The sequence below is a fragment of the Sebastes fasciatus genome, chromosome 17, assembly GCF_043250625.1.
Source record: "Sebastes fasciatus isolate fSebFas1 chromosome 17, fSebFas1.pri, whole genome shotgun sequence".
Lineage (NCBI taxonomy): Eukaryota > Metazoa > Chordata > Actinopteri > Perciformes > Sebastidae > Sebastes > Sebastes fasciatus.
In genome coordinates, this window is record NC_133811.1 from 13885935 (window position 1) to 13906069 (window position 20135).

The following is a 20135-nucleotide window of genomic DNA, read 5'->3' on the forward strand; positions in this document are numbered from 1 at the left end:
TAGTCAATTTAGACACAGGTTAAACATTAACAAAGTCCTTGTATGTGACAATGTGTATAATAATAATGATTTTTATTATTATTAATGGGCTACTTTGCACTTACCTCCAGAATTTAACGGACAGCTATTGAACAAAAGCCTGTTATATATATGATCTGGGAACATTTTCAGTCATAAAAAAAGAGCCAGTAAATTCAACATGAAAACTGCTTTATTACAATCACCTTTACGCAAACAATTAGGTTGTCCTATAGCTCGTCTGCATGAGAGATGTCTCCAAGTCGGTTTAAGGCGTTGAATTTCGCATTAGCCTTGATGTTGGCCGATGTAAACCTTGCAGAAAGAGTTATCTTCGCCTGAGTGTATCGGTAACCCAAGCCTGGCTGTTAAGAGCTCCGAGTGTCAACATTGTGGGGAGATATGGACCGCCGTCTGGCCAACATCCAGAGGTCTGCGCCTCTAACTCCTCTTTGCTGACAGTGATAAGGAGCCTTGATTTGTGTAAATAACTCTGAAATATTTGTTTTATGTGAAAACAGTTGAGATTTAAAACATAATCAATCAACTTCTACTTTTGAGTAAAAAGGAAAGTCTGAAAAAAGTGCAACAAAAATTGAAAAAAGTAACCAGCTGATGGCCTTTTTGGTTTCCAATCTTCTTGTTTTTGAACCCAAAATAACTTCCCCACTCGACTCTCTATGCCTTTGCCCGGGTCAGGGAAAAGTTCAGGTGCGGTGGCGAAAGGCAATGTGGGATTATCTTCCAGTGCACGGTCATGTCCAAGCATATAATCCTGCAGTGACAGCTCCACATCTGTAATTGAAAGAACAAAGAGAGAACAAGATAACACATTCAGTTTAACAAACAGTCTTCTTTACATAATCATGCGTCTAAAAACCTGTGCGTAAAAGTCCTGATAATTGATGTTCCTCGTCTTTTTCTTCAGTTTTAGAAGTTTCCGTGCACGGTCATGTCCAACCATATAATCCCGCAGTGACAGCTCCACATCTGTAATTGAAAAGAACAAAGAGAGAACAAGATAACACATTCAGTTTAACAAAACATAACTTTACATAATCATGCGTCTAAAAACCTGTGCGTAAAAGTTTTTGTTTTTTTTAGTCCTGATCATTGATGTTCCTTCTCTTTTCTTTTCAGTTTTTAGAAGTGTTGAAGGTGAATTAATAAGAGCTGGTCTGCTTCCGCTCCTCTCTTTAAAAAGTTTACCGCTCAAGTTGTAGTTTGAGAAGACAAAGGCTGGTTGGTGGTGGTGTGGGAGTGGGATGCTGTCCATGTCCGCCCAAAAATGATTAATAGTTGTGGTGGTATTTTTTCCCCGCCCGCTGCTCGGTGATGACGGAAAACAAGCGCCAAACGGTGCCGAGAGGAGAGAAGCTCTTCCGGGGCTATAGGACTTTTGGCAATAAAGTGGAGGTATAGAAGTTAGATATCTACCATGAAATGCTCTTTAGATAGGAATTTGTTTATATTATGGTGGTTTTGGCAAAACTAACTTAAAAACTACATTAATTACATAATATGTTCATGTGTTTTGTGCTTAAACGTTATTTGAACCTTGGATTTCTCAATAAATATGATAGAAGAGAGCAGGTCTAATTTTCCATAACTTCTTAAATCTTCAAACCACGACAATTTCGGATGATAGAATTTAACCTTCAAATGTTTTATGAGACTAGATCATTTTGCAAATTTGTTTAAAAATAAGTGGTAACACACATGTACACGTTGCTATATTGGTAAAAAAAATACTGTATAGGTGTATAGCTGAAACTTTTCTTAAAGTTGAAGAAGAAGAAGAAGAATCATCGGTCTACATTTATTCTTGCAAAGCTTAGTCAAAAACATGTATGCCTTCAAAGGTGGAACAAAGCTCAATTATTGTTTGTATGGATTTTGACAATGCAATGCAAACAGCAGAATTATGTATTAGTCGCCATCGTACCCAAACCCTCCAAAACTCTTCCTTTGCACAAACCTGTAATTTCTAACATCACTCAGCTGGTCATAGGAAACATTAGGTCGCATGGGTCCATGTACTGATCAGCGAGGGTCGAGCAGCCACTCTTTGGTTACCTCTCCTCCACTTTCCACTCACATGCTGACTGACACACGACCCACCAGGACGCACACCCTCCTTATGTATGTAGGACAGGTAAATGTGTGACATTTTTGGCCATAAGGCATGCAGGCGTTTGCTGATGGAGAACCAAATTCTGATTAAGTGGTGCTACAACTAAAAATTGTGCGACTGTGGACGTGGGGGGCGATATTGAGTAAAGATCTCCTTGTATATAGCCCTGGCTGTGTTGTAAAAGAGAAAAGGAGAAGATGGAGTGATGAGTAATCATTATGCCACTCATAAATGGTATTTTGTATGGAAAGCCCCTCTCCATATTCTCACATAGTGCGAATTATCACGCTGCAGTGCAAAACATTCTGGGTTTTTTAGTCCTGGCTGGCTCAGAGCAGAGCAGAGCAGAGCTTGGCTGCACTTGAACAACTCAGCATAATGCAGGCAGGATTAGCAGCCCTTTCAGCCGCTAACAGGCACCAAAATATATGGCACTTTAAAACTGACAGAACAGTCTTTCCACTCTGAATGGGGCGACACGTGGAAAAGCTGCTTCTCTGCAAGAGACTCGCTCCTCTTTGCCAGATACATTGCAATGTGTCACATAGTGCCTCTTTTTTCTCCCTCCAAACTGATCCGTTTTCTCCTCAGGGGCAATGACTGCCTCCATTAATGATTCACGGGCTCAAATAAAAGGGATTTAAGTTGACGTTGCGTCACGTGAGAAGGGGGCGCATAATACTGCGCGATGTTATGGCACGGGGAAGAAAACCGGAGCCCCGGTCTGTGCCATATGATGCTCATTATATGCGGGTTACCCCCACTTTCCGTGATGGGAGTCCGGGCTTTGTAGTTTTGTTTTGTCGAGGTGGAGAAAAAGAAAAAGAGAGGCAAGCCTGAAAGAGAGAGACGATCCCGAGTTTGTGGATGTATTACACTTGCTGTCACGGACGGATATGTTTTTTCCACGCGGACAGAGTCAGAGCCCGAGCTTTGGGAGGATGGATTTTATTTTGAGGTATTTCCGCCGATTGTTCATTACTGTCGTGAGTTATTGCTGCGCGAGGCAGAGGTCAGTAAAATAAGGGCTCCAGGGTTTCTGCAGGAGCAAATATAGACCAAGAAGTGATATTTACCTATCTGTTAATATCTCATCAGAGCTAATAAACATAAATAGGCCTTCCGAATATTTACACACAACAAAGGTTACAATTTAGAGGATTTGTCCGGGCTATTAAAATATAGGTTTCATTTTATGCTTCCAAAAGCTAAACACTATATCAAAAGCCATTATTGGTTTCCTTGTAAACTTAGAAAAGAGTATAGGAAAGAATGCTGTTTTATTCACATCTTTTAATAGCACAAGCAACCATTTGAATAAATAGGCCTGTGCAAACCGTTTGTAAATAAAGCAGCCATTTAAATATTCCAAGAAAAAAACCCAAACAGAGCGCTCGGCTGCTACCGAGGTGCAACCGGTTCCTATAAAAACCAAACATCTCGTGCCTCTTTACGTGTTTTTTTTTTTATGTGCGTAAATGATACATCAAGACGAGCTTCCATAAAAAAGCATGTGGAAAGCGGTGGGGTTGTGTCGCTCCGCCAGGGAAAACGAGGATATAATGGAAGACGGAGTGCCATCCAGGACCGCGCGGCCGCGCTGAGGTCACGCGGCGCTCGAGCTTGATTTATGGGCGCGGGGACTTGGGGAAGATGGTGCGCGAGAGCTAATGACTATTCGATCCGTTTGTTGGAGAAAATGCTTACCGGCCAGTAGGGAAACAACAAAACACGTTATTTGCATTGGCCCATTTTGATGTTATTAGTGATATTACGCTGATATAGGCAGCAATATTTGTGGTTGTAATGCTATTTTTGTCTGAGGAGGATCTTTGCATTCTGTTTTTTATTCATGCAGGTTGTGTATTATTATTTCTTTATGGTTTTGTGTTTTTCTACATATTTCGGTTGATATTTTGTTGCAACAAAGTAATCTAGATTGTAATTGTTCCTATTCATATTTTAACACAAAGACTTGGAGCCTGCTGCTAAATATAATATTTGACCCAAATAATTATCCTGAGAATGATTGCATCGAATTTTACTAGATTTGGGTTATCCTGTTTTTGTTTAATTTTCCACCTTTTAAAAAATAAGGCCTAAATAATTACGCATTATAACAACAGACTTGTTATTTATAATCACCTTTGCTATACTTCTATACCTTTTCTATACAACTCCTATTCAAAAATAATATCCACACTGATATATTTTCCAGAACACGTTAAAAGGTTGTATTATATTCTTGAGAAATTGAGCATGTTTATTATTCCTCATTGCAGAAATCCAGCCGAGTGAATTCAGGCCACCGCACGGTCTCCGAGACACCTTGAACTGCCTTCGGTAAGTCAATATATCTTTATTGATTTGCGTTATGAATGCTTGATGGTGATATCCTTATTCAAGTTCTAATAAGTATCACACACGCCCACCGAAGCCTTTCACAGAGACATGGAAGCAGCAACCTATATGGCTTGTACATTTCCGTGTAGCAGCAGCAATATGACCAGCCCGAGAGCAATAATTCCTTCTCTTCCACTTGTCTTTGTGGTGTAATTTGTCACTATAAAAGTGACGAGAGGAATCGCGGCTCTTGGAGCGGTGCCTTACTCCTTTCAAAAACTACTTTCACTGAAAGCCATCTGCTTGTAGCTAGTTTACTTGCGCTTAAGTTTTAAAAAAATGGATTTTCTTTCATCAACATTTCAGATTTTTTTTTCTGCCACATTGTTTTACGCCTTATTACGCACGACCACCACCTCATGACATTTCAGCCTCAGCTCAGGGCCTCAAATTAAAGAGATCAGCATTTTAGCAAAACACAAAGAGGTAAATAATTATACAATGTGACTCGCCTGGTTTCCAAAAGAAAAAGCCGAGTTGGCTAAAAAAAAAAATCCTCACGCGTGAATTTTTGTCCCACACAGCCTCCCACGCCGTCCGAGTGGTCTCCCTTTTTAATTGTGTCATTGGATTTTTGTCCCAGAGCCTGAAACCAGCAGAGAAGCTGCAGCTCTGGATGTGTTTACAGCCTGAGGAAGCTGAGAGGACATAAATCTATTTTTTTTCCTCCATTCTTTCCTTTTGGCTGCAAATAAGAAACATTACCATGCAGAGGGATTCCCTCCTCTCCTCTCCTCTGCTCCTCGCTGCATGTCCTCCTCTCTGCCTTTTGGTGATGAACCTTCTTCCCATTTTTCACACCCTGGTGGGGTTTTCCCCTTGATATACTTCAGGCTTTGATCTGAAGTTGTTGTCCTTTCTAATCTTAAAATAATATTGCATTGTTCATACCAGGAATAAGCCAAGCGTGGCAGTGGCAATACCTGGCAACCTGGAATGAAAACGAATCCCTTGTGCCAAAAGATTGAAGGACTATTATGCAAAAAAATGCGGGTTAATGATTGAGCCGCTGGATAGAAAGCCCTTTATGTCCCGTGGAAATGGAAATGCAGCATGGTCAGCAGCGGCTGATTATTCCTTTGTATTCTCCACTTCTCTCTCCAGCATCTCGTCCACTAGTGGGCTCATAATCCCACTTAGTGGAGTAAATAATAACAAAAAAAAAGATTTAAAAAACACGTTAGGGATGGACTTTCCATGCTATTTGTAACATTATGTTTTTTTCTAGACGCATGCACTACCTCATTTGGTTGGGGGAGGAGGAGGAGAGGTGATGTGAACTGGCTTTCACAAGGCGCTTACTTATTTGCATAATTTTTTTTTTGTCTATGGTGACGCTCTGGTTCGGGGCAGTTCACTGGTGTCTGCATTGGTACTGGTGAAGGATCACATAGTCCTAGTATAGCCTTGGTTGGAGTTTAATATTGCTATGAAAGCCCTGGTCAATTGCTCTATATAGCATGAATTCAATCTTGAGGCCAGATAACTCTTATCTCGCTGACCTGACTGCTCACGCCTGCTTTCGTAATCTCAGTTTACCCATCCACGTCGAGTAAGGGGGGAAAAAAGAAAAGGAAAGAAGGAAAGGGGGTTCTCTTTGGCTCTTCCCTTTTTTGTTGTGGCTGCTAATGCCTGGTGCATGGCAGGAGGCACTCTGCTGCTGCTGCTGCTGCTGCTGCCTCAGCCAGCCCTGCCTTTAAACTTTTCCTCTGGATTACTGCTTTGATCGATTTCGCCCGCTGAATGAGGAAAATCTCGCCTGGTGCTCTGCATTCGTCGTCAGAGGAGAAGGTAAGCAGGCCAGAAATAGGCTCCCCTCGGTTGTAAATGGTGGAGTTTGTGTGTCGCGCGGTGATTTATCACCGTATGACTTAGATCTCGGTTCAGGAAGAGTTCACACACACACAGAGAGTCAGGCAGCCAGATTTCTCTCTCTTCTAACGTGGAGCAGCAGAGAGGGCTGCGCAGAAAAGTCTGTCATTTGTCTCTCTTTCTTTGTCTTTTATGACTATCGCAAACGGCTCGCCTGGAGATATACACACCACAAAGCTTTCTGATATCTTTTCCAGGTCATCGTGAGTGCAGATATAGAGCGAAGACACCTTCTTTCAGTCTGCGGTTTAACTGCGTTGAGGAGCAGCTCAGGGCTCATTTTTACACTGATTTGCTTTGCACGGCTGCACAAACCAAGAGTTGGTCGACATTTAAGATTTAATTTCATATCTTTGGGTTCATTTTATGAAAATAAAAAATGCATTGTAGGTATGTAGTCTGCTCCGGAACTATACTATAGGCTGCACCTATGAATTGTGAAATCAGGAAGTATTTTTTTTAAATTATTATTATTATTGCAGTCTACAGTATTAACATTGTTAATGTTATAGGGTCACATTTACTATCAAGACACATAACACCAGGGCCTATTTGGAAGTGAAGTTAGGGTTGCAATCAAATATTTTTATTATTTTTTTATTGAGTTTTTATTATTCATTTTTATTGAGTTTTTATTCATGTTATTTAGTCTCTTGATTGGATCGACTTGCAATAGTTAAATCTGTGTGCAGACATAAATAACTGCATGATTTCACAACCAACTAGTAAATGAATAAGGAGGCTTAAGATTGTATTTGTAGGCCCATTGAAAAAGATTGACTTTATTTAAAAGTATTGCAGCGTATTATTATTATTATTATTATTATTATTATTATTATTATTATTATTATTATAATAATCATTATTATTATTATTATTTTTATTATTATTATTATGCATTGTGCATTGCTATTTTTTTTAATGGCAATGATTAAAACACGGGGAGTACACATTAAATATTCCACTATTTCATTAGTAATGTCACATCATAAAATATTTTCCCCATGATGATGACCCGTGGATCTGTATCTATTATGGTTTTATAGTTCCCCTAATAATCTTTTCGAGGCTGATTCCCATGGTTACCTGCGTGAATTATGGCGGTTTAGCAGCAGGCTCTAGCTGTGCCATGCCGGGTTTCTGTCCGCCTGAGTATACCGGGCTCGGTTGCTCACCGGTCCGCTCACTCTGAGCTCCACTGACCTCCATATATCACCGCGACGGGCCGCCGTGCAGACAGCACCGACAGCCAGCCATTATTATGGGCCTGCAAGGGAAAAGTTCACACCGTGGTCATGGAGATGCACGGATGCTCGCCCGGTTTTTCAGGTTTTCCTCGTGGCCCTTCCATTTATCTTGCAGCATGCATGCAAAGAAGAAAAAAAAAAAAAGAAAAGAAAAGAAAAGAAAAGGAAGAGAATGCGGTTGTTTATGCTTTGCGTCAGGTGGCCGAGGAAGCACAGCGCGTTGAGATATATCCTGTTACTGGAAGAAGATTTTTTTTTGTTTTACTCATAGTGAAAATGGGTTAAAAGTTTGTGGGCCACATGGAATGCACTCACCTGCTAAATAGAAAATACTGTTGACAGCCCTGTTGGTACAATAACAATATAACACAATCTTATTTCCCTGTGTGGTAACCCGCTAATAAGCACCTTTTCTTTTTTTACCTACAGCATTTTCTCTTTAAAAGGTGTTCTGTAACTCTATATTTCATTGTTAATACGCCCAGACGTTTAAAATGTCATGCAGTTTCTTGTTAGCTCCTAAAATTGATTTGGCAAATCTGAAATGCTTTTTGAAGATTTTTGTTTTGATGTGGTTTGGCACAGATGGTAATACAAGGTTAGTGCGTGCCTTTTGTGCCCTGTGTAAAGCCATAAGGTAAACGGTAATAGTCTACAGAAGTGTTGGCCCTATCTTGCTTTCCATAGTCTCCCGTGTCAGGCCATGTATTGAAAAGTAAGATGGATCGCCACCATTTCTTCTCCTCACAGTGCTTCTTGTAACCCTAGGTTCACCCGAGGAGGCCATTGGCGGAGAGGCGTCACGTGACCACGGGGTGCCAATGTTATTCTACAAGGGTGTCAAGACCCTGTCAGTTTCTGAAATAAATATTGGGAAACGGCGAGATGCAAAAGGCAACCTACTACGACAGCTCCGCAATTTACAGTGGCTACCCATATCAAAGCGCAAATGGCTTCAGTTATGATGCCAATCAGGTCCAATATCCCCGGGCCTCTCATGTGGAAAGTGAGTACCATCGACCTGCCTGCTCCCTGCAGTCTCCTGACGGCTCCGTGGCTCTGCAGAAGCCGGGGGAGATGGCGGAGAGCTGCGACAGGACCACAGCCATTCAGGCGGCGCAGTCCAAGGTTCATCCCGAAAGCAATCAACCGCAGGTGCCGGTGTCAGGCCCACCACCTCCCTCACAATCCCCCGGTGCTATCAGCCAAAACACAAGCAACGGGTCCAGCCAACCCAGTGCCAAGAGCGGCTCACCGACCTCCTCTACTGCTCGCAAACACATCTTCCCCTGGATGAAGGAATCCCGTCAGAACACCAAGCAGAAACCCACCAGTAGCTCCAGTTCAGGTACTTTACACCCAAACACTCAAACACCCAGACATCACTTGATAGCCCCTGACCAGAAAGTTAAATTTTTTTTATTTTTTATTGAACCTTTATTTAACCAGGTTAGTCCCATTGAGATTTAGAACTTTAAAACTCTTTTTCAAGGGAGACCTGGCCAAGACGGTCAGCAGCAAGAACAAAAAGTTGCAGACACAAATAGAGATAAAATACAATTCACAAACACTTAAAAGCACTAAAATTTGCATTAAAAGAGAACTATCTAAAGACAAATGGGGGGGACAAAAAGGAACTTTTCTGGGAGTCAGCTGTACAAGAAGGGAAGCTAAAAACATTGGCATGCCATAGAGTCTGCTTCTAAAGCCTTCGTTTTAGATTTAAAACTGTTTAATGATACCAGCTCCTTGATTTGTAGGTCATTTTGGAGCAAATTCCAGGCTGAGGGTGCAGAATATGCAAAAGCCCTTTCCCCAATTTGTGTCCGAGCTTTTAGGACAGAGAGCCCAAAGAAAGTCCTGTGAACGCAGTGAATACTGTCCACAATTTTTTTGCGTAATAAAAACACTTAAGTATTCATAAGTTTGGTTGAAAAAGGACACAATACACAGGGAGTGTGGGTGGGTGGTGAGGTTAAGGGGATAGGAGTTATAGGGGGCAAACCACAACAGAACAATGACCCCAAAATGTTCAGTGCACTGTTAGGAATTTCCCAGTAAAATAACAGTAAAGAACTGGCAGCAGGGTTGCCTTTATGTTACTGTAAAATTAACATTATTATATACTGTAATACTGTTTTTTTTTATTAATTTCAGAGAGGGAGAATTTTTTTACTGTTTAAAGATACATTATATAGCTGTTTTTCACCTTTCTTTTACATTATCTTACTGATTTGTTTTAATGCACTATTTAGGTTGTATTTTTTACATACAACATTATTTTTTGCCTAGATGAATAGACTTAGCAGGTTACAGACATAGGAATAGTCACACTAAATACAATTAAAGGCACTTGTAAGGAAAAAGGCTATAATAGACTTGTTGACACTTTTCCCAAAATGTTTGTCTACAGCTGGCTACAAGCACAGAATGCAAACCATAACAACATGTGAGTGAAGAACAGAGCTAATTCACTGATTTTACAATCATGTACAATGTACAAGCCTCACATGTGCAGATCAGGTCCCAGAATTAAAAACATACTGCATGAAACTGTTACTGATGATACTTTAGACAGTTGATCAGCAGTAAAGTGCTGTTTTTTAAGAATGCATTATAGTTCAGTTAAAGTAATTTAACAGGTTTTCTTTTGTATTAACAGTAAACACTGTTTTTAGCAATAACAGGTTAATACTGTTGAAATCCTGCTGTAAATTAACAGCAATTGTTTACAGTATGTGTTCTGTGCCGGTGTCAAATAGGTGTTCATTTTTTATCATTTTCAAGTCAGTGGTTTGTGGTATTATATTGCATTATATGTATATTTTGTTCCCTCTGGGGGATCCTAAAGTCATTCAGGAACCCCAGCCAAGAAAATGACCACAGAGTTTAATCAACAACTTTGTGACACAGTCAGAGTATTTCTTTTATTGCATCCACATCTTTTACTGACTTAGTCAGTATCTTCTTGGAAATTCTCCAAAATCCCCCAAACATGATATACTATAAATAGACTATAAGGTTTATAGACTGTAGAAGAAACATGTGCCTCAACATTGGAAGTAAAGATTCCACCATTTGTTGTCCCTGTGCCCTGCAGCTGACCTGTCCTGCCTCTACTGTAAACACGCTTCTCCACTGATCACATAATGTTCCTGGAGAGACAACAAACAAACATGCACAACAGTTGTTTCAGTTTGTCCTGCTGTTTTGATTAGAGGGAGACTTGGTGTGTCAGAGTGGGGGGTTTGTTTTTGGGGGGATTTATTTACATAGAGCCAACTTTAAAAAATCTGAGAATCTCATCTTCCCATGAACTTCTTATTTTGTAAATTTTGTTGGTAATATTTCAATTAGGTAAAGATAGTACTTGAGAATAAAAAAATAAGTTGTGTGGCTTAATTTTGTATTTATGTGCTAATATTCTTGGCACGTTTTAAGCCAGATCCTTGCAGTTTTGATGACAGGAAGTCTTGGTGGGTCTGGTGTGGGAGTTTGGGGTTTTTATTTACAGAAAATCAACTTAAAAATTAAGAGATGCTTATCTTCCAATGACTTCTTTGTCTTAAATTAAATGGGTAAGTTTCCTACAGTAAAAGTTTGAAATGCAAAGCAAGGTGGTGCCTTTAATCTCATTATAATTTATTTTTAATGTTATGTTTTTCATTCGTTGTTAACACGTTGAAATGCAATCATGTTTGGAAATCCTTTTAAGCACATTTTACGCACCTACGCAGGCCTAGATCCTGCTGTTTAATTGGAGGAAAAACTTGGTTGGACAGAGTGGGGAACTTGTGTTTGGGGTGTTTACTTGCGTAGACGTAACTTAACAATTTCAGAGATGCTCATCACCTTATGACCTTTCTATTTTATAAATGAAGTGCTTAATTTTCTAATAACGTTTTAGGGTAGTCGTCTCCAGTAAGAGCTAAAATACAAAACCGTGTGGTGCTCTTCATTGTGATTTAAATTGGGAAGATGTTTTCATAAATGTTTTACCAACTGGTAAAAGTGCTAGCATTTATGAAAATTCTTTTACGCACGCTTTACGCACATACGTAAGCCAGATTCTGATGTTTTGATTAGAGAAAAACTTGCTGGGCCAGGGTGGGGGTTTATGTTTTCCATGCAAATAAACACCCCAAGTCTAAATTTTGTAATATATAGGTAATTTTCTAATTAAGTTATATGTACTCTTCTGCAGTGAGAGTTTAAAATACAAAGCAGTATGTCGCTTTTCATTGTGATTTATGTCTGGGAGGGGGTTTTCATCACTTTTAACAACACGTTGAGGTGCTACTGTTTGTGAAAAGCCTTTTACGCACGTTTTACGCACAGACAGATAACAATAATCCTGCGTGACCAATCAGTCGTTTATAAATCAAGTTAACTAGCCTTTAAAAAAATGAATTGGTAAGTGAGCATACCATAATAAGTCGTTATCGCAAGTGACCTACATACATGGGTATTCCTCGTGTTAACTGCTCTTTCATCTCTGTTTCTAACCTAATGGGTCAGGTTATGTCATGCTGCATTCCTTTCGCTCCACGTTTGGGCGACAGGTAGTGAAATTTATTAAGTGTTGGCCGCCTGCCACAGCTGCTAGTAGACCAACACCTTGCTATTCTGCAGCCAAGCTCCAGCCTCTTAGAAGGGGAGGCTTATCAGGGAGGGCAGGGAGCTGCTTCATGCACCCTGAGGAATACATAATGCTTGTGTTTGCATTACGCGTGTGCTACTCTTTGACTACAGGGGGAGATGAGGGTCAAAATGTTTTAGTAGGAAATCTGAGGTTACCTGGTTCATATCAAATATTGACCCACTATTCTTCAGCTATATTTCTTTGCTTGTAGTTAGTGTAGCGTGCACACATACACAGGGCCCATACACTGATTGTTAATTGTCTTATGGAACTCTCATGATAACCTTTGTGCTTTGGTAGTAGGCAGTGGATTTATCAAAGTGTTGAGGTGTTTGCAACACATAAACGTACACGCACACGCATGTAAAGAGGGAGGAGGAGGAGGAGGAGAATGAAACCCCTATTTAAAGGTCCCATATCATGCTAATTTTCAGGTTCATACTTGTATTTTGTGTTTCTACTAGAACATGTTTACATGCTGTAATGTTAAAAAAACAACTTTATTTTCCTCATACTGTCAGTCTGAATATACCTGTATTCACCCTCTGTCTGAAACGCTCCGTTTTAGCTAAAAAATGTTACGGAATTGCAACAGAATTGCGTTGCTAGGCAACAGCTTGGGTCTATGTGTACTTCCTGTCAGCTGATGTCATTCACATACACACTGCAACCAGGAAATAAACTGGGACACATTTTGAATGTTTACGTTTAAAATTGTGTCAAGGGGTCTAAATATTGTAGATTCGTGACATCACAAATGGGCAGAAATCCTGACAGCTTGTTTCAAATGCAGAGTTTCTGAATACGGGGCTGTGTGTATTTCCCTGTAGATTGAGTGTTTCCATACTTTCACAGTATTTATATAGGACTTCAGCCTGCTTTATAATTAAAAAAATGGGAAAATCTCACTTTTTCATAATATGGGACCTTTAAGTAATATGGAGCAGGGCATATTTATCTAGTAAACCACCCCCTCTGAACTGAACTTATCTGTTATCAGCATCTTGTCAGACGGTTTTACTTTCACTCTCCCTCTCCTGTCTCTGCCTCTTTATACCCCTCCCTCTCTTTCTGTAATGGATTACTGATTACTGACACCCTCCTCCTCTCCTCCCTCCCTTGACAGTGGAGAGTTGCCCCGGAGACAAGAGTCCTCCTGGGTCAGCAGCATCGAAGAGGGCCCGGACAGCTTACACCAGCGCCCAGCTAGTGGAGCTGGAGAAGGAGTTCCACTTCAACCGGTACCTCTGCAGACCCCGGAGGGTGGAGATGGCCAACCTGCTCAACCTCACCGAGAGACAGATCAAAATCTGGTTCCAGAACCGCAGGATGAAATACAAGAAGGATCAGAAAGGTGTGGGGATGATGCCTTCACCTGGAGGACAGTCTCCTCGGAGTCCAGTGGGACCTGCCTCTGGTGGTGGTGTTGGATACCTCAACTCTATGCATTCTCTTGTAAACAGTGTTCCTTATGAATCCCAGTCACCGACGTCTTACAATAAACCTCATCAAAATGCATACGGCATTTACCCACCTCCTTTGAACAACTGCCCGCCCTCCCAGAAGAGGTATCCCGGGACCGACTCGGCCACGCCCGAGTATGACGCGCATCCTCTCCAAGGCAATGGCACCAACTACGGGACTCACATGCAAACGGGCAGCCCCAATATTTATGTCGGCGGAGGTTACATCGACTCATTGCCCAGCTCTGGGACCTCTGTTTTCGGTCTGACCCACCTCCCGCACCCGCCGCCGCCGTCCACAAACATGGACTACAATGGAGCAATCACAATGGGCAGCAACAGTCAGCAGCATCACGGAGGAGTGTGTGATCCGACACCGACGTACACAGACCTAACGTCGCACTACTCTCAGGGAAGAATCCAGGAAGCGCCCAAACTGACGCATCTGTAGCAGCTGTGTGGCGCACGCTCTGGATCACTCCGCCCCATTGTCTCTCATCCTCCTCCAGACACATTACCGCTTTGTTTCCGCGCCTCCTTCCACCTTCTCTCTCTGCTTTTGTTTATGTTCTCTATAGTTTTGATGTGTGAAGTAGCGTATAGGATAAATAATCACGACTTGCTTGAATTTTTTCTCTATTTGCTCGTTGTCATTGTCTCACAAATACCTTTATCTTGGCTGTAGAGTGGGAGGGAGGGGGGAAACAGTATATGCATAGGCCTATTTAATCTTTTTTTTTTTAAACTTGTTTTAAAATCGAAACTCAAACAGGGTATTATGAACATATGTTATTCATTTTTTTAATGTGAATTTGTCCGTCTTTTATTTATCCGCAGTTGAAGAATTGTGTTTTGCATTTTGTTGCACTTGTGAAAGGATCCTTCGAGTTGGGATTATATGGGACATACATTTTCAAAAACAAGGGTCATGATCTTACACGCAACCTCCCCTTGCTTGTGTTGTTCTATTGGACTTTTTTTTAATGTTATTTATTTTGTTCGGTGTTAAGATAAAAAGAGTCCTTTGGTATTATTTGAATTAGCGTCTCGGCCCTTTTCCAGCCCATACATGTAGTCCAGAGTCAGCAGCACACCATGTTGCTATTACAGGCTACATTTCCATTTCTTCTTCTTCTTCTTCTTCTTCTTCTTCTTCGAGGAGGTGTTTTTATTTTCTCAGCGAATGTAAAATCAATCAGTCATGCAATAAGGGTGGAAAGAAGGACACACACATTAGCAGTTTCTTTTTCTTGAAGAAAAAAAAAAAGAAACAGACATCTTCAATTTTCTTTTTTTCGATGTCATTACATTCCACGCTGCTCCAGTTCGAAGAAATAAATAAAAGAATTGAAATATAATTGCAGCAAACCTTGCAGTTTTAATTTAGACACACATCAGAAGCATTTCACATGATCACAAAATTAAATACAAGACAGTTTCCTAAATAAAAAAATGTCAAAAGATATTTCTAGTTTTTTCCAATTATTACATATTGTTATTGTTGTTATACAATTCATCACGGTATAAGAATAGTAGAGGTGATAACAAAAAATATTTTTTAGACAATTGGCAATATAAGAAAATAATAGTTAAATAATAAACCCTGAATAATAACTGGTAAATTTATATATTTATATAATATTTATGCATACAAAATATTGTGAAACCAGTGGCCATATTTAAAATTCAATAACAGAAAGGGAAATGACCGCAGATAAAGTCAAATATTGAATGAAAGCTACTTGTGTTTTTTTTTTTCCTCTCTTCTTGATTCGATGTGAAGAAAACTCGGGTGGCCTCTCATCTGCGTGGGCACATCCATAATAATAAAAATGTCAGCCGGGCCCTTGTGGAGATTCTGCAAGAAGACAACAAGCTAAATGAGAAATCGTTTGAAAAATAATTCTCTGATATGTGCAGTCAGTCACAGGATACAGGCTGAAGTAGAAACCTAACGGGGGCTTATTCCTCATTATATTACAGATTTGCAGATGAGAGCGTGAAGCCAGTTCAACACGGAAAGCCTCGGTTGTGAGGATGGTTACAGCAAAGCAAATTATCAGTGGAAAGCTGAAAAACGGCAGTGAATTCCTTTGTGTGTATTTTGTTCAAATGAAGGGCCTTCATAGAAATTATTCTACATTTAAAAAAATAATAATAATAATTCATTTCAATTGCTTGCAGTAATTCCTGGCATTGCTGAAAAAAACAAAATACACGCTCAAATGGAGCTAATATTGTTTTGTAAATCTGTTTTTTTTCTCTGAAAAAAATAGAGATTTACAAAAGAATATAAGAATTGTTTTAGCATAGCTCAAAGACCTCTCTACTTCTCTCATCAAATTACCAAAAAACATTTTTGTACCATGTTTACTCTTTGTGCTTTTGCCTTTGTGTTTAACTGCAGTATAATTTCTTCTCCAGAAATAATTTTCAATCTGATTGATATAAAAGGGCATGAACATTAGTAACCCTGACATATGGTTAGCAGGGAAATCTAGAACAATTGAACCATGGTGTGTCACAGTTAAAAAAAAAAAAAAGCTGAGTATTCCTGCATCCAACACAGACACACGCGCGCACACGCACACGCATGCACAGCAAGACGCTGATTTGACCCATATGCGCCCATACACACAGGTAGCACATAAATAACGTTTTAAGTGAAACAGAAGATTTGTATTTTCTTTTCGTTGCGTGTTCCATCCGTGGGAAAGTGCTCCTAAATCAATCCTGCTGTAAAGACAAGTGTGTAGGACAGGCTGGGGTCCACTAAATGCCGCCACCCACTCCTTTTCCTCGCACACAAAGCCTGTGCGTAATTCCAAAAAAAAGCCATCCATCTCTTCTCCCTAGCAACTCTGTCCTTCACCACCACACGGTCTGGTCCTCTCACAAACATACTGCATGTCTAAAACCAAAACGACAAATAGTGTCTTTTGTGTAAATGCAGTCACAATTCAAAGATAAAAGCCAGGTGGAGAAGCTGCTTCGCCCTATACTCACCGTTGGCGCACTAATACCACCTCCTTCAAAAAAGGAAATGGTCGCATCTCGGGTAGATGGATTCTTATTTATCTTATAAAAGATCCCTCCAGCGACAGCCCGTCTACAACTGCGAACAGAAAACTGGTTCTAATCTGAGTGGCCAGTGTTTCTCGCCGCTTCCTGGCTGCATTTGATCCGGGGGAGAGTTAGAAGCCTTAAATGTGTTGTGAGGGCACCGAGCTGTCAGACCTTTTGGCGAGTAAGATTGATCGCGCACAGGCTTCCAGGACTCTTTGTTTGGTATATAAGCAACAAACTGAGAGAGGCCTACCACTTCTCTTCTTCCCTTCTCTTATACTCACCAAGCCATAATTTTTTTTTGGGAGGGAGAATGAAAATACATGTACTGCTTGACGAAAAACATCCCAAATGTGGCTTTCACAGATTATTGTGGAAGGGCTATAAAACCAAACACTGCAGGGAAGCGCCATTCAATAACGATTCCATTTACATAATAACCCTGCAAATGGATTCATTGTAAATGGTCGATTGTGAACGTGATGGTGTTTGCTTCGTTGCAATTTCAGGTAGAATTGATACTGGAAATATACAGTGAGATGCCTTTCACATCAATGTATAGCTGCTGTCCTCCAAGTAAACCCTGCTCTATAGGCTTGTGGTTTTCTACTTTCAACACCATTCTAAATATTAGGATAATATTTAAAATAAGGTAACAATTATGGTACTTTTTGGTTATCGAAAAATGTGACTATTACCAAACCCCCAAATGAAAGAGCTCCTGTGTGTTTATCTTAGTGTTTGTGGGCTTGTGCACGCACATGGGCGCGCATGACCTCGTTATAAAATCGACCTTTTGTGATATAAACGAAAACCTATACGTGCTTTGAAATTATATCTAAAGAGGCCACATAAATAGCATATAATAACAATGCTTATACTACTGCGCATGCATATATATGCGTGTGTATCTTTGTACACAGTTTCTGGACCCAATGTGTAAAATGTTAAACAGCTGTTATGGGACTGTCATATCCGTCAGTATTAACTTAATGGATGGGCTTTTTATTGCAACACATGTCAATGGATGCACTTCATATTTCATTATTATGCATCTTTGGATAATTATATTTATTCTGGAGCCTAAAACTCACTGAGCAGACTGGATTGTTGGGGTTTGTCGAGAAGTCTCAATATCAGTTTTTTGGGATATGTTTTTTTTTCACCTCTGAAGCCTGACTCTTGCAAGTATGAATAGCTACTGGCATGAAATGTGTGTGTGTGTATGTGCTTGTGTGTGCGTGTGTGTGTATGTGTGTGTGAGTGGTGGGGGCGTTCTCGACTGACATCCTCAAACAATACGAGAAAGAGGAGTGCACGAATCCGCGCACCCTAGGCTGGGCTCCTTCCCTGTAATAGTGAGCGTCAGCCATTCTTAAAAAACACATTTTGTAGCTTAGTGGACTGGACTGGAGAGGGCGAGAAGAGGATAAACTGAGCGGACAAAGATGTAAATAAAAACAGTCGTCCTCACAGCTGAGCGAGGCGTTTCTTCACCAGAGTTTTTGGATCAATCAGGCACAACAGTGGCTCCTTTTGATTAAACCCCAAATTGTCATTGGGCAGAGGTAATCATGTGACAGGCAAATTCGGTCCAATTTCAACCTTGTCTCCATGAATTCAATAGTTTAATAGTAGCTCGGTCCCCATACGGTTGAATCAGTGATATAGAAAAAAAAAAAAAAACACCACCAGGAGATTTTTTTTAATGATTTTTTTATTTCTCGTCCTCACTGAGCCGCAACATTTATATAAAAAAAACTTTTCCTCGTGCTCTCAGAGGGAGCGGAGATGAATTACGAATTCGAGCGAGAGAGCGGTTTTATCAATAGTCAGCCGTCGCTTGCTGAGTGCCTGACATCTTTCCCCCCTGTCGCTGATTCATTTCAAAGTTCATCAATCAAGAGCTCGACGCTTTCACGCCCGACACTGATTCCTCCTCCCTTTGAGCAGACCATTCCTAGCCTGAATCCGAGCAGCCATCCGCGGCACGGCCGGCCCAGACACAGCCCCAACGGATGCAGCCCGCTGCCCACCGCCTCCTTACCGCCGGAGTACCCCTGGATGCGGGAGAAGAAAGCCTCCAAGAGGAGCCACCTGCCGACCTCTACTTCCACCATCTCAAATGGACACGAGTGTTTTTCTCCAAAAGGTGGGTGATTTTCAAAAACACTTGCAAAAAAGTGTTTACTATCTGTTGCTAAATTGGAGCTCATGCAGTATAGGCCTTTCATTAAAAAAAACAAATTCTGATTGATTTATGGTTATTGCTTTTGCTACGATTGTGTATGAAGCAAGAGAAAGAAAAAAAAAAGTTTGGGTAAAAAGTTTTTGTGATGTAAGATGATTTATTCCCCCTAGCCGTATAGCAGAGTTTTGATGTGTGACAGTAATGAAGAGTGATGGAGTGCCGTTGCCGAGGAGGGCAGCTGGAGCATTCATTATAGTATATCCCCATGCACGCACAGCCTGGACCTCGCTGCTGCTTTTTAGTGCACACGCTCATGCTGGACTGTTATTTTATGTGTAAAACAGTATCTTTAATGCTGTAATGGCTTTTGGATACAGGGGTTGCACACAGGCAATAAGCTCCAGCGGCCATTTTGCTGCAGCATGTTGTGCAAACCACTCTCTAGTGGATTGTGAGAGCCATAATTTTGGAGATGCACGAGCAGCCGGGTTATGTAACTGTATAGTGCCCTGCGTTTTTTAATCCCCATGCTTATTTCCCAGGCTCGCCTGAGATTGTGGATAGCAGCGGTGGTGGAGGTGGAGGAGGAGGAGGCTCTCGTCGGCTGCGGACTGCGTACACCAACACCCAGCTGCTGGAGCTGGAGAAGGAGTTCCACTTCAACAAGTATCTGTGCCGGCCGAGGAGAGTGGAAATAGCGGCCCTGCTGGAGCTCACCGAGAGGCAGGTCAAAGTGTGGTTCCAGAACCGGCGCATGAAGCACAAGAGGCAGACGCAGAGCAAGGAGAACCACAACCACAACGGGGATGGGAAAGGGACGTGCACAGAGGACGGCATCCACACCGACGAAGAGGAGGAGGAGGACGAGGAAGAAGGCCCTCTGTATGAGAGGAGTGGAGCTCTGCTGGAGAGAGATACCTGCTCCTTTCAGAATAACACAACTCAGCTCCACAATGGAGAGTCCATGAGCTTTGCTGCTGCTGCGTCGCTGAACAGCAATGACAAAAATCTGAAACATTTCCCCATCCAGGCACCCACTGTTCCGGGCTGCATGTCAACAATGGGCCCGGGCTCGGCCTGCTCTGGCCCAGACAATAGC

At 41.2% G+C, this 20135-nt stretch overlaps 2 protein-coding genes across 6 annotated transcripts in view; both read left to right on the plus strand.

Annotated features, from left to right (window-relative positions):
* hoxa3a (homeobox A3a) overlaps window positions 1–15137 on the plus strand; it is a 37046-nt gene extending 21909 nt beyond the window's left edge. Inside the window, exons 1-4 of one of the 3 annotated variants that reach the window (XM_074614573.1) lie at window positions 2326–3110; window positions 4435–4495; window positions 8443–9022; window positions 13443–15137. In XM_074614573.1, the coding sequence (XP_074470674.1) occupies window positions 8560–9022; window positions 13443–14230 (1251 nt within the window). In that variant the 5' untranslated portion in view covers window positions 2326–3110; window positions 4435–4495; window positions 8443–8559 and the 3' untranslated portion in view covers window positions 14231–15137. Of the gene's footprint in view, window positions 1–2325; window positions 3111–4434; window positions 4496–5665; window positions 6347–8442; window positions 9023–13442 lie in introns of those variants that run through there. The other 2 variants (XM_074614574.1, XM_074614575.1) reach the window with 2 other exon arrangements.
* A 1475-nt stretch (window positions 15138–16612) lies between these two features.
* Window positions 16613–20135, plus strand: part of LOC141755026 (homeobox protein Hox-A2a-like) — a 4262-nt gene continuing 739 nt past the window's right edge. For 2 of the 3 annotated variants that reach the window (XM_074614577.1, XM_074614579.1), the window contains exons 1-2: window positions 16613–18997; window positions 19579–20133. In XM_074614577.1, coding sequence (XP_074470678.1) covers window positions 18637–18997; window positions 19579–20133 — 916 coding nt within the window. In that variant the 5' untranslated portion in view covers window positions 16613–18636. The remainder of the gene's footprint in view (window positions 18998–19578; window positions 20134–20135) is intronic. The other variant, XM_074614578.1, reaches the window with a different exon arrangement.